Genomic DNA, 14,717 nt, shown 5'->3' with positions numbered 1-14,717 from the left:
AGCTGTACAAAATTACAAAAGAAATTTTAAATAAGAGTTGGTTTCCGTCGCACCTCCCCCACCTCTCCCCTCGAAAGTATCTCCCCTCCTCGGAAAACCGTCCACCACCCACGCAAAAACCCTAGAAACACTATCCCTCCCCTGAAAAATGTCGACCGACCAGTGGAATATCCTTCATTAGCAGCCCTCATTGCTAACACATCTATCCCTCCCCTGAAACACGTAATTTTTAAATAAAATAACAAATAGAATACAAGTAAGAAATCACTCTATCTAGGTCCCAAAATTGTATGTCTCACTAACACATCTTTTATGTACCTCTACTCACTTAGTTGCTTATGTTAAATTTAAGCACAAAAACAAAACCGGGATGATTACAATCACAATGGGACAATAGTATAACAGAAAGCCATGCCATTAAGCAGGTGGGTGGTGAACCGTTTTCCGAGGAGGGGAGGGGGAGGTGCGCCGAGAGCCGAAGTTGGCTGGGCGGTGGGGTGGCTCGTGGTGGCTGGAAAAGTGGAGAAAAGGGGCTGTGTGGTGGTGGTGGTGATTCCCTTTGTTTTTTGAAAACAAACAACATACTACTTGGAAAGGGTTTCATTCCATTCTCCTACATTCCCTTTGTTAATTCCAATCCGATTCCCCCGCGCGAACCAAACACCCCCTAAGCACTTAGCAATCTAGTTTCTAATACACTAATGCCCACAATCAATTCCAAAAAGTCAATATCATACAAATTTTCTTTTTTTGAATTTTTTTATTAGTACAATTGCTGTAGTGTATGACTGAATGAACTCAAAAAAGGTAAAAAGTTTAGGCCTTCAAGAATCGAACAGTAGACTTTAAATCTTCAATCAACCTAAAGTAAGGAAAGATTTGCCGCCAAGCTGTGCTTCTACATCTTGTTTAGCTTCACCCATATATTTATTTAACACTGTTTTAATTAATTTTTTTTTTTACAAAAAAAAAAAAAACAAATTTTTTTCCAAAAAATCAGTGGGTTCAATGAACCCATTGAACCCACCCTAGATACGCTACTGCCACTATTGACGCTCTTAACAATATGACTTGAGAATTACATTCTCAAACCTATAATATCCAACTAGCTTTGCCATGATGAAAAGAGCTCTACCCAATGTTTAATTTGATCGTACTTGCCGGTGGGGTGCCCACTTTGAGGGCCTTTTCTTCCTTTGCATCACAATGGGCTTGTAGATCATATTGTAGTACTTTCTATACTTTTCATTTAACCTTTTTAGTCTTGAGAGTAGCACACTATTAGGTCAAGTAGTTGTTTTCTAGTCAATTTTGGTTCACAAGTTAGGTCATTAGAGTCAAGTAATTGGGTTCGAGTCAGGGTTGTCAGGTCTATAACCACATATGAAGTACCACACTTGTGTGTCTTCATGTTTGAGGCTCGAGGCTTCTTTCTTCAATTTACATGCAATTTTTAAGTTTTTATGCTTATGACTTCGTGATTAGGGGACTTCATTGTTGAATTTTCCCTTTAGTAGCCTAGCTCATTGTTCAAAGCTTCAACTTTTGATAGCATCTTTGTTCATACAAAGTTTACAATCTTGTGTTACAAAATTTTATCACACTACTTTCAATAAATTAAAGCAAGTACAGTGAATTTCTTAAACCATCAAATGATGCTCTCAATAAAGGCAACCCTATGTAGAACAACGATCGATTTTCTTTGTGATAGAAGTTATCTTTATGTGAATATCTTGCCTAAATATACACTTCACCTATATTAGAGATCCATGTTTTTTAATTAAGTTTTTGAGTACTCATGGCAGTGGTTTACTGGTTTGACTATATTGAAGTATCAATAAAGAAAGAATTGATTTTTGCTATAAGTTATTGTTGACTTGAATTTTTAAATTAGTCTTACGTTATCACGTGACGATAATACACCAAAATCTACCTCTATGGTGTGATAATTATACGTATTATACTAGTATTTTCTTAGAGGGTGTTACAACCAATTATGATAAGCACAACACGAAACTTAACCAAAATAAAAAAAAATTATGATATGAATAGAAATCTCCAACATCAAAAGACCCGTAATCTAACTAAAATCAAAATGATTCGAATTAAGATTGGCTTGAATTGGAATTACTCGGCTAAAAAATCAAAACCGAAATGATTCGGACTGAGATTGAGTTAATAATCAAAATAACGCGATTCATATTTTAACTGAAATCGAAATGATCCTAGCTAAAATTGAACTGAATATGTAATGACTCGATCCAAAGTCTACATCTTAACCCATTTTAACTCAATTAAACTAGTTTAGATCTTAATCCGGGTTCATCTGAACTCGATATGACCTGGCCTAAAAATGTCTTGACCCAAATTTGATTGTACCCGTCCATAATTAGACTTAACTTTTACTCGAAACTAAGTACACGTGACTCGACTTGATTTGGTTTGTCAAATTAAAATGACTCGTCATTACTCAATTCAACTAGCCCCAACTCGTCACGAGTCAACCTTAACTCCTGACTACCTAATTGAAGATGCCCCTCCTATCACAGAAGGGACGGGGTGAGGAACGAACCTTGGTCAAACCGGAGAGAGATGGAGGGACTAACCATCCCTCCACTCCTTGATCCTCGTGTTTTACCCAATAAAAACCAATTTGAATTCGTTATTGAGTAGATAACTTCTAAAAAGTAAATTTGCTGTATTTTTCTTAAAAAAAAAAAAAAAAAAAAAAAAGTACACAATTGTGACTCAATAAATAATTTGTAGTTTTAATATAGAAAAAAATCTTGGTAATTTACTTTTCAATCAATGCATACGGATATCTATTGGGCTCAATCAAACCACTCAACTCAACTACAATAGTAAACACTGAACAGAAGAAGCGCGACTTTCATCCCAATTCACCATTATCAAACCTCCAAATTCCAATTTCCCTCTTTATATTTTATAAACCCTAGATTAGAATTTCAATTTCCCCATTTTCAAATTGAATGCTACAGTACTTCATCCCTGCTATGTGACAATATTTATTCATCATCTTCTACTGTAAATACATGAAAATGGCGGTTTCCTTTTGCCGGCAATATCGCGATCAATTATCTGATCGTTGCTTAAACTGGTTTCCATGTCTTTCTGATCCAGGTACTTTTCTTCTTTCTCTCTCCTCTTTTTTCTCCGCTTTTAATGGGAATTCTCAATGGTTTGACTTTGTTCTTCTTTTTTCAGGTCGAAGATCGTCAATATGTTTGAAGGTTGCTTTGGTTATGATTCATCTCATTTATCTGGGTGTTTTGTTGATTGCTGATACAGATAATCTCATCCAAACTGCCAAGAAAAATCCTTGGTAATTTTTTTTGTGAATTGGATTTATTTTCATTAATTTATTTTTATGGGTTGGTTTAATTTTGCTTGAATTTTGGGTTATTAGAAATTGTTGGAGTATTTAAGATGTTTATTTGCTAGCTGTGGGAGAGTACAACGCATTTTAGCTTTTTGGTGCTTTTTCCGAATTTTGGGTTATTAGAATTGTATAATCATAGATTCATAGATTGTTCGATTTTGATTTTTAAAACAAAGTTATAAAATTTGGGATTAATACAAAGTTATAAAATTTGAGATTACAACTGCAATTATATCTGGTTAATTGGGTATTAAACTTTCAAAGGGTCAAAGGTTAGAAGTCAATGCTGTATCAAGTATCGGGCTACTGAGATAGTAAAATCTAAAGTTTGTTTTCGAGGGAGGTGCAAAAGGGTAGGGGGGAGGGGATTGTATCTCTGTGGACTTGAATTGTACTGGTATTGTTGAAGCAATCATTGGTTCACACATATATAGTGAACTTTAATCTATTCATTTTATTTGAAATCGTATACAACAAGTATTCCTATATGGCAAAAGAGGAGTAAAAATGTTCATCGTATTTTAAGAAAATTATCCGACAAATGAATAAATATTTGTTTGTAAATACCAATTCCAAGTTATGTAATCCAATAATTGATAAATAAAAATCTATTACCTTATCATAATGTTAAATAATTAGACTTTAAACAATTTGATGATAAATATATATGGAGGGATTTGGATTACATTCGAAAAAAATAAACTTGGATTAAACAGAACTTTCTATAATCAATCTTATTATTACAAATGTACTACGTATATATAAATAAAATTTTAAAGTTATTTATACATAGTTAATAAATGGTAATCTATTAATTAAAAACATCAAAAAAAAATTAAAAAAAAAAACCGATAGCAGATAGAATTTAATCATACTGTATGAACTATGAAGTAACTCATTAATAATCACAATTGACCAAGTAGTATACTAGTACTTGATTGAATAGTTAAATGAAAATAGTTAAGAAATAGGGGAAAAAAAAAAGAGGTTGTTGAACATTAGAGTAATCAGAAAACAATAAAAAGTAGGAGGAAAAAAAAGTTAAAAAGGCTGTTGAACATTAGAGTAATCAGAAAACAATAAAAGAAAAAAAAACCTATGCAAGTGTCATATATAGGATTCGAACCTAGATCTAAGAGTAAACCTTAGTCACAACTCAACCATCTAACCATTTTCTTTTTTTTTGTCATTAACTGCATGGGTAATGTATTTATACCTTGTTACAGAATTGTTTTAAAGCAAAAAAAAAAAAAAAAAAAAAAAAGAATTAGAAAATGGGAGGACAGCTGTCCCCCCATGTTATTCATGTTCTGTTGCCTACCACTTTAGATTGTTAAAGGATATTTTATGGTGTAATTACATACTTCCTCCGTTTTCTTTTATTTGCAACACTTCCCTAAAAAGAAAATGTCACAATACTTGCAATACACTATAAAAAGCAAGTTGCTTTAGTGAAAAACTATACTATATCCCTTATTTAAAGCACATGGCCCACTAAAGTACACTCCTAACAACCACGCTTCCTATTTTAAAGTTTATTATATCATGTAAACCCCACCTTTCTTAATTACCGCGCTAAAGGGTGTGTTGCATCTAAAAGAAAATGGAGGAAGTACATATATTTTTTAATTTCTTAAAATTAGTTTATTGTAAACTTGGCCAAGGGTCTTCTCCTTATTTAAGGTGTTCTGGTGTGAATCTTTTGGTAAGGAGATAAGAAAGGGTTGATACATGTGGTTTTTTTCTTTTGTGTCCTTGCCATGTGATGGAATTGCTCGCCTTGTACTACTATGTCAAATCCAATTTGCTGGAAACCAATGATTTGTGATACTTGCCTTCATTTGTTATTGTTGAACATATATGTATTTTTAATATCCTTTATGCATGATTTCTTGTGGTACTTTTTTCCAGGTACATTGGACTATATCTTTTGCTTTTTGTAGCAACCTTGATACAGTATTTTGTCACTTCTGGTTCTTCTCCTGGGTAACTTGCTAAGTCCAATTGCTCTATTGTCTTTATAATATGTCAAATTGAGGAATCTAAACTATTTTTTCTAAACATATTTTTCAAGGTATGTGATTGATGCAATGAGGGCTGCTAATGAAGGATATTCCTCTAGGGTACCCCGTATAAACTCAAAGTAAGTGCCAAACCAATTTCAAGCCACCTGCTTAATGGCTTTCTGTTATACTATTGTCCCATTGTGATTGTAATCATCCTGGTTTTGTTTTTGTGCTTAAATTTAACATAAGCAACTAAGTGAGTAGAGGTACATAAAAGATGTGTTAGTGAGACATACAATTTTGGGACCTAGATAGAGTGATTTCTAACTTGTATTCTATTTGTTATTTTATTTAAAAATTACTCATTTATGATGATCAAGCAAAGACAGCCTGCTACGAGTAATAATGGGAATATAGTTATTCCTGTGGATGCCAATATTATGGGGAGAAGCTTCCTTGGAAGTAATGCACCACCTTGGACCCAGCTAGTGATGGAGATGTATCCTCCTGGAACCTCTACGAGGTATGCCTATTTTATTTATTTATTTATTTATTTTTTTCTGTCCATTTCCTGTGATTTTATCTGTAATTTCATGTACTGTGTTTGTGCTTATGGTCTTAAGTGGTAATTATTATTTAACATTAATGGACGGCTTTGTTGTTTATATTGCAATACAAAAATACAGTACAATTTGTTTCCATGCTGTCAGAAGTTATAGAGGGCTGCCCAATGCTCTGTCTCAATTAATTTTTTTTGTTTATTTTTTGTTTTATGAAACTCCACCGTTATTTGTCATATCGAAATAATTCAATCGTAATTGGACCCCTGAAAATTGTTTATCTGCTAAGTTATGTATTATCTGCATTTCTATAAGCTCTATATATGAAACTTAGTGTAATGTATTTTATGTGTGTTGATATTTGTTCTTATTTTGTGTTTTTTCCTTGGCAGACAGTTGACCTGCTCATATTGTAATGTTTTACAGGTAAATATTGTCTTGTTCTGCTAGTCTGTATACGTTACATAAGTTGATATTAGAAAATTTGAAATTCTTAGATTTTATTTCTTTCCGCTTTTATTTCGGGATTGTTCTTGTGAATGGTGTTAAGAAGTAAAGTAGTTAGCTGTCTCCTAAATAAGTCTCTGGAAATTGACTTTAAAATTATGCTTAGCACATGATTGATCTCAGCACAGCTTAAGGGCCCGTTCACATTTACTTAATTTCAGTTCAGTTCAGTTCAGCTCCAATCAGTTCAGTTCAGCTCTTAATTTCCCTCTCACATAAAATATTCATTTCAGCTCAATTCAATTCAAGTCAGCTCAGTTCCAATCAGTTCAGTTCAGCTCCAATCAGTTCAGTTCAGTTCAGTAAATTTGAACAGGCCCTAAGTTGTAGTTTTGAATAATCGGAAGCGCCATTGACTTAGTCAATGTTAACTAGCTTAGCTGGCGAGATCTTTAGGTGGTGGTACTTGCGGTCTGAGTTTCAGATTTGAATATTTTATATTGCCCAGTTCCATTTATACTTTTATAATTTTTCTGCTTGTGTAAGAGTTTTATAGTTTTTGGGTTAGTTGTGGAGCTGGGTGCCTACTTGTTGCTAATTGGCCAAGATCATTAAACAATCAAGAACCTCCAATCTGAAGTTGTAAATAAGTCAGATTTGAATGCTATGCATAGGCTGGAAAAATAGGGTTAGATATCAATTTAGTTAGCTCTACATTAATTGCTTTAGTGTAATTGCAGAATCTGCAATGTGTTTCATTATATATATATATATTTTTGCTACTTGTACAGACAAATTTCTATTATTGGTATGGTTGACTCTTATTGTTGTGGAACATATATGCAGCCTCCTCGAGCAAAGCATTGCCATGATTGTGATAAGTGTGTTCTTCAGTTTGACCATCATTGTGTTTGGCTTGGAACATGCATTGGCCAGGGTAATCATTGTCGTTTTTGGTGAGTAAAAGGTCTATTTTCAATCAATCAATCAAAGCTTTAATCCCATGAAGGTCTATATTATGTATTCAATGTTTGTGGTCTGTGTTACAGATATCTGGGAATACCTGTTTTTATTTTATTTTTAATTCGATCTATGATATGAATTTTGCTGCTTGCAAGAAAAAAACAATGTTGGTTGATTATTGTTGTCAAGGTTATTCATTTAAAAGACTTACATTTTTGTTAGTATAAGTGAATAAATTAAAGGGAATGGTATTAAGGTTGCAAGAGTTTTGAAAATTGAAATTCAAGGTTTTGCATCCCCACTTATTTTATGCACTCTCTCTGTCCCTGATTCCCTGAATATTTTTCTCACTTATTATGGCACAGAGTGTTAGGTGATAAGTTGGTGTTTGGTAAACTCATGTTATATTGATAAACAAGTAGATGTGATCTGAGCTAGTTGAGTATTTTATTTATAAATGTCAGAGGGTTTGAGACCTTGATTCTAATTGGGAAGCAAAAGGTAATAATAAAAAAGGTTGTCCATTGCAATCTTTAGTACTGTGCAAATTAATTTGGAAAAAAAAGGAAAGTAAGGAAAACAATTTTAGGACGGAGTGAATATTGTTCATTAATTTACTTGGAGATGAGTATGAGTAACACACGTTTGCTTGTGGGGATGAATTACCTATGTGGGATACTCCTTTCGAATGACTCACAAAATCATGTCGTTCTGTCTTACTTCTTACCTTTTTCCAAATTAGCTGCTAGGAACTTGTCTTGGCTTGTGGAAAACATCATGTAGAATTTTGGCTCTCATAATCAGATGTTTATCCCCCGTAGCTGGGATCATTCTACCATGTCTTTTTAATCTAATCCCTTTTTACTGTAATTAAATGGCGTCAACTTGTTGACATGCATGACATCAGTCCTCATCCAGGTGCTGCTGCCATCATAATATGCTTTATTTATGTTAGAAAAAGGGTTTAACATGTAAGATTATATACTGTTTGGTATTTTTGAGGTGATTGGATGTATAAGTTGTCAAACTGTCAAAGGGCAGCTTGTAATTTACTTCTTACACAAGGGAAAAGTATATGTATTTTCTATCTTAGCAAAAATAAATTAATTTAGTTTTAGTTATATTCTTTTTCTTATCCCACATAGTCCGTCAATTTTTTATAACATTATACTTGCTGTACTGAGAAATTTTTGTTAGAGTTTTAAATTTAATTGATTAAAGGTTACGGTTGAACAAATGTTGTGACAAACAACATGAGTGTTGTTTCCTTTACTTCATCATTTGCCAATGTTGACAAGTTTTGTGACAGAATGCATTTTACTTTTTCATATTCTGTATGTGGGACTTTCTACTATGTTCTCGACCTTATGTTTGTTACTATTGTAGGTGGTACATTTGCGAAGAGACAGCATTATGCCTTTGGACTGGCATTTTGTACGCCTCGTATCTCAAGGCTAACATATCTAGATCTTGGTATCAAATTTTTTCTTTACTACCTTTGGATATTTTTGCTGAAATTAAATACTCGCTCTGCCGCAGAACACTTTCTATTTTCATTTGTCCCACACTCCCACAACTGTTTGAATACATCCTTTATGATATGATCCTACCAATTATCTATTATTTTCACCTTTGTTTTGGACTCACTGTATCCTTTTACATCTGCTTTTATATTACAAAACAATGTAAAAGTATGTGAATAGTGTAGAAGTCGCATTGTTGCGATTTAAGGGAAACATATGAAGTTTAATTCTGTGCTTTAGTTCATTTTTCTCTATATGATTTTATCAATCTTTTGTCAGGTGGATGGATGCAATCATGATAGTATTGCTCATCACTTTGTTAATATCTTTGATCTTTCTGGTGCTTTTGCTTTTATTTCACAGGTATGTACTATGTAATTGCTGGCATTTCTTCCTTATTTTTGTGTTTTTACTTTATACTTATTCTTGATACTTCCATTCTGTTCATTTCGACATGCTCTCTTTTGATACTTCTACTTAAAATATATTGTCTTCTAATCCTGGTTCCGTCCTTGTGCAGCATGCTATTGTAATGCTTTGTGCAAGTAGAAAATTTTGAATTAGGTTTTTGAAGGATGATAGTGGAAGTTATTTATTTGAAGTTTTAATAGCATAATGTTGTGATCTGAGTATTAATGAAGTAGTTACTAAAAAGCAATTCAAGTGTTCTTTATCCAAATAATGTTTCTAGGAAAGGGTGGGGGGAATATTTGTGTATATTGTGTTTTAAAGCATCCCTTGCTGAAGCTGGATTTCTTTCCTTAGTTAACCTAAGTCGTTTAGGAAAGACTTGTCATTATTATGTGTTTTTATATTTAATTTTTCTTTTCCATCATGGGCTTATATCCAATGTTTCCAATCTGAAATTTCATGTCTCCAGTTTTCTAGGCTCTTAGATGAATGAGTTGGCCAGAAGAGTTCTGTCTTCTGAGGCAAACAAGGATAAAAGACATTGTTTCCAAAAAAAAAAAAAAGGCATAAAAGACATTAGGCTCGGTGTATCAATGATTATGTCACTTTGTTGCATGTCTATTACTCTTATCTAATAATTGTCTATAATATTTTTAGTATGGGATATATGGAGCATGTGTATAATGGATGTCTCATAAATGTACTGTGTTCTATCAAATTTTTATTGTATTTTCAACTGTATCCAAGATATTATCCAATAATCTGGTGTTTTTTTTACTATATTCTTGTTTATTTTTGAGAGGCATCTCCTGGAAGCATTAACCCCTATTAATTATTTGTTAATGATTATTTTGGCTATCAGGTTATTTTTTTTAGTAGTTTCTGATATTGCATTATGATGACATTATTTCTGCAGTTACCTTGCTTTAACAAATCAAACTACATATGAGCTTGTAAGACGTAGACGAATCCCATACATGCGGTCAGTGCACTTTTCGTTTAAATAGTCTATATTTATTTTAATTGAATGATTGTTTACATTGTCAAAGCTCTATTTGGTTTTAACTTATTTTGTCTAAATAAATTATATTATTTTGCCGTCAAAAAAAAAAAAAAATTTATATTATTTGAATTCATCAGAGCTTGATTTGTTTGGCTTGAGACATCATGAAATTTGATAAGTCGAAACTAACATACCCTAAACGCTACTATGATATTTGCGTGAGAAAACAAATAATTTGTATGTTTACTATTTACATTTACTACTATACTATTTTTTATTTTTTTTGTCATTTATTATCCCCTTCGCTCCTTTGTGCTTTCTAGCATGATGAGCTGTAGCTAGGTAGTTGCTGTGATCTTGTGATATCCCCTTCCCCCCCTATGGCTGATAAACTTATGGAAGAAGTAAGGAGAAATTAACAGCTTAACCTTGTTTGTTTGTTTGTTTTTTTTTTTTTTTTTTTTTTTTTAAACTTTTTCTTTTTATCCCCCTTGCCCTGTTGTTCTTGTTAGCTGACCTTGTTGTTGTAGTAGTAAGAATACTCCCTTTGTCCCAGAAGCTCTCTTTACTTAATTTTTTTGGTATGCTATGAATTAACATCTCTTTGAACAGAATTTAGAAATTAAATGAGAAGGATTAAGGAAGAAGATGGAGATAATCATTTATAATATTAAAAAAAAAAAACACACACAGGATAAGTTCTTCTAGAGTTTTGCTCCTTCCCAAGATGTACACCAAACTATTGTAACTGCTCACTGATGTTCAGCATGATAACCTCTCCCTAATCTATTCTTATATATTGCATTACTCCTCTAATTAACTCATCTTCCTCCTCAAGATACAACTAACATAAGTATATTGCACTACCTTTTTTGCCCCTCCCAAAATACCACTTCATAGCAAGGTGATGAATAGTCCTTTGATTGTTGATTTGTCATTTTGCTGATAAAGTGGGTTTTGCTTGGCGTTAGTGGAATTCAATTTTTTTATCATTTCTGTATGAGGGCGTGGAGGTCAAGCTTGGTTGTGGGAAAAGAAAAGTGTTAAAATCTAAAAGGGGTCATTCCTTGAAAAGAACCTTGACTGAAAACGAAAGTATGAATCAAATTATAAGATGGGGCCATGGGGGGAGTATAAAAAAGGATATTATGTTAATATTATACCACGAGGCCTCTTGTAGCAAGTCAACAAACTTAATGAGGCTGTCAATTTACCACCAAGCTGTGTTTCAATTGTTGATTTTGAGCTACTAAAAACTTTTTTCAGCGCCTTCTAACAATTGCTAAAAATAATTAGTGCTACTAGCATCATGTTTAGTTGCTCCTTGACCTTTGTAGGGTTGATAGCAAAGAAAGAAAAAGGAAATCCTCAATGTTAGCTTCTTGTTTTTGCTACCCTGATTAACCCTGGCCTGTTTTTGAAATTCATAAATTAACCCTAAAAGCAAATTTTTTTTTTTTTTTTTGTTCCCAACCCTAAAAGCAAATTTAATCTCACCTGTGGCATTAATGATGCCTAATTGAGTTAATTTTCCATTTAAATGTTAACCATGGTTAAGATAACTAAGTAAATTCCTTAAATGCCCTTGCTTCCCTTTCCCTCTTGCGATTATTCTGTGTTACAAATTGCTGTCTTGAACAACCATGCCCGCTTCCGTACCAAACTACACTTAATTGCTGGGGAAGCACCGCAGGCTGCCCCCCTTCCTTTCCCTTTCTCATTATCTCCTTTCTTCTGCCCTTTGTGGCTGCAAGGGCTGCTTTTCTCTAAATTGTCTTCTCAATCTCCTTTCTTCGTCCTATGCCACCCACTCCTTCCTAAAACCCCAACGTCTGTCTCCGTCGCCTACTCCATGACTATGTTCACATCCCACCATGTAGTACCCACCATGATGGTGCACCCCTTACCCGTAGCCAACTAAAAAACCAAGCAAGGTTTGTGCAACCACAACTTGCTGGAAAATTGCGCCTTTAACCCTGATTTTTTTGGATGGAACACGCTACAATAGTAGGTGTATTATACATGGGAACATGTAATTGCAGAATTTAAACAAATACTATTAGGAACATGAAGCGCAGGAGAGATTTTTATGAGGAGTCTCTTTGAGGGGATTCAACTAACACTATTCTCTATATTAAAGCAGTAACAACATGGTTACAAACCTATTAGTTACTATGTCTAAGTTGATTACTTCTAAGAACTCAAGCTCCCACCTCCATCATTAGCAGATATATTGCAGTGATTTATTGATTAGTACCTTGCAGAACAGATAAGCTAATGACTTGATGCTTCTAACCTTCACATCTATCCCTTAGAAGATGAGTAGTTTGTCTTGTTAAGCCAATTACCTGCTAAATTTCTTTTTAATTTATTCATAGTTACAACCGTTCCTCTTTTTATTATCAAACAAATATTTACTGGGTCATTAAGACCCTTGATATTCCAACTATGTATAATCAGGTAGTTGATGTGTAAAAAAAACTTAATCATCCTCCTTCATTTTTCTTTCTTCTATGTCGATACCCATAGGTCTTTTAACCTTCCATTATCTGCTTTGTAAATTAGTTATGACAGAATTTTCAGGGTTTGGTTTTGGTTTGAACACAGCTCTAATAGATAATCACAATTAATTCCTACTTGCATACACTTATGAAAGAATGGAGGAGTTTTGTAATATGCATTCCCATCCTGATTTCCAACATTAAAGACTCAATCTGAGGCTTTGTTATATCAATTTCAACAAGAATTCCAGCAAATGAAATTCTCAATTGTCTAGTTGTACACCCGCCAGCACAAATTAGCACCCTAACAATTTAGAGGAAGGTTAGCTAGCTTCACCCATAGAGGAACTGCTCTGAAGGATTTCATACGTAATCAAAATTAGGACCCCATGATTGGTAGATATAGGTTTATCCCCGTTAACCCTAGACTACTTAAGTTGGTTATTAGGGTGTGTGCATACCTTATGTGCTCTATTTAATTTGGTGTATAGAGAGCCTCATAGGGCAAATGTTGTAGGCAGGATTTAATTTGTGATATTTGGTGATATCATATTATTTTTAGATTTGAATGTGTAATAAATGGTGTGCTGAAAAAATTGTGCCAATATATCAGTCATTGCTACATTTTTTTTAAAAAAATTTTTCTTGTTAAATTTTTTTTTTCTTTCAATAATGTGACACTCATTAGAGAATATTTAAATGAATTGCAGAGCGATTCCTGAAAGAGTATATCCTTTCAGCAACGGCATGTGCCAAAACTTTTACAACTTCTGCTGTGCTCAAATTAGCATATATAATCTGGAACGTTTGCCAACAGCTAGAGAACTTGAAGTCAAGAGCCAATCTCTTGCATGTTCTGATATTTTATGCTGCCGCTGTTGTTGACACTGTGCCTGTAGTGCTCAAGAATCATAGTATCAATTCGTTAGTTTGGCCACATTGTAAAGGTCCATGGACATGTGGTTTTTGCCTGGCTTAGAAATTACAATCACCGTATGCCAGAAATGACATTGTGTGCCCTTTCTGGTGTTTCCCGATATTTTGATGGGATTGAGTTGCATTGCTCTTGCTTGGATCAAAATGGTGTCAACACTAGTAAAGTAATGCGCAAAATTATTCTTGGTATTGATGAATCAGGGTAGTCTTGCAATTTCTCACCGGAAGATGATTTTGGCACACTAAAAAAAGATTTAGGCACGCCCATTATGAGAGCACACTTTTCTACATTCCTCACTTAAAGATGTGCTAAACTCAATAATAGATGTGCCAAAATCAGCATCCTTTCTCAAAGGCTATACTTTGGAAATTAGTGTGATTGGAAATATCCAAAATGATTGTTGATTTGATTTTTTTTTTTTTTTTGAACCACGGTTTGATTGGTTATTAGGTCTCATGTAAGACATTCAATTCATGGAATAAGATACTCTATCATGCTCACCTATTTTCTTAGTATAAGGTTGAATCCCAAGCCCTTATAATTGTTTTTGTCCAGTATTTGTGCCCTAGATATTTGGAAGTTAAAGGATTGTCAGATTTGTCACTTTCGAGTACTCTCACTTGGTAGGATTCAAGCTTGAATCTAAGGAAAAAAACTATACCAAGTATACCAAGTTTTAAATAGTAGGATTTTTTTTTACAATAATTTTGACAGGATAATTTCAACTAAAGTCCCAAAGTCCCAATACAAATAAGCCAGTTACTTATAACTAGCCTTATATACAATGAGTTAAAAAGGAAAAAAACGTGTAACATTAATTACATTGATTTGGACATGATATTGTCATGCATTAATAAATTAATACCATTCTAAGCCCTATGGGTTAAATTTAGCATTATCCAAAAAAATTATAATTTTGTTGATTGCTGCACATGTCTGTATATGTTTAACATATAAGAGTAAGAC

At 33.4% G+C, this 14,717-nt stretch overlaps 1 protein-coding gene across 1 annotated transcript; it reads left to right on the top strand.

Moving 5' to 3' along the window:
• The first annotated feature begins 2,834 nt into the window (after window positions 1-2,834).
• LOC145601172 (protein S-acyltransferase 10-like) lies at window positions 2,835-14,263 on the top strand. The gene is made up of 11 exons (XM_081657123.1): window positions 2,835-3,141; window positions 3,226-3,343; window positions 5,312-5,386; window positions 5,475-5,543; window positions 5,792-5,929; window positions 6,359-6,392; window positions 7,260-7,369; window positions 8,763-8,849; window positions 9,179-9,262; window positions 10,227-10,292; window positions 13,525-14,263. Exons 1-11 carry the CDS (start codon window positions 3,054-3,056, stop codon window positions 13,697-13,699), a joined length of 1,044 nt encoding a protein of 347 aa, XP_081513249.1. The 5' UTR covers window positions 2,835-3,053; the 3' UTR covers window positions 13,700-14,263.
• Window positions 14,264-14,717: the final 454 nt, after the last annotated feature.

The sequence above is a fragment of the Chenopodium album genome, chromosome 21 (assembly GCF_948465745.1).
Source record: "Chenopodium album chromosome 21, dcCheAlbu1.1, whole genome shotgun sequence".
NCBI lineage: Eukaryota > Viridiplantae > Streptophyta > Magnoliopsida > Caryophyllales > Amaranthaceae > Chenopodium > Chenopodium album.
This window is presented reverse-complemented; position numbering and strand designations above follow the sequence as displayed.

Coding starts and splice junctions, on each gene's coding strand:
- LOC145601172 (XM_081657123.1), top strand. CDS start 3,054: ATGAAAATGGCGGTTTCCTTTTGCCGGCAATATCGCGATCAATTATCT. Junction 3,142..3,225: donor TCCATGTCTTTCTGATCCAG/GTACTTTTCTTC, acceptor TTCTTTTTTCAG/GTCGAAGATCGTCAATATGT. Junction 8,850..9,178: donor GCTAACATATCTAGATCTTG/GTATCAAATTTT, acceptor ATCTTTTGTCAG/GTGGATGGATGCAATCATGA.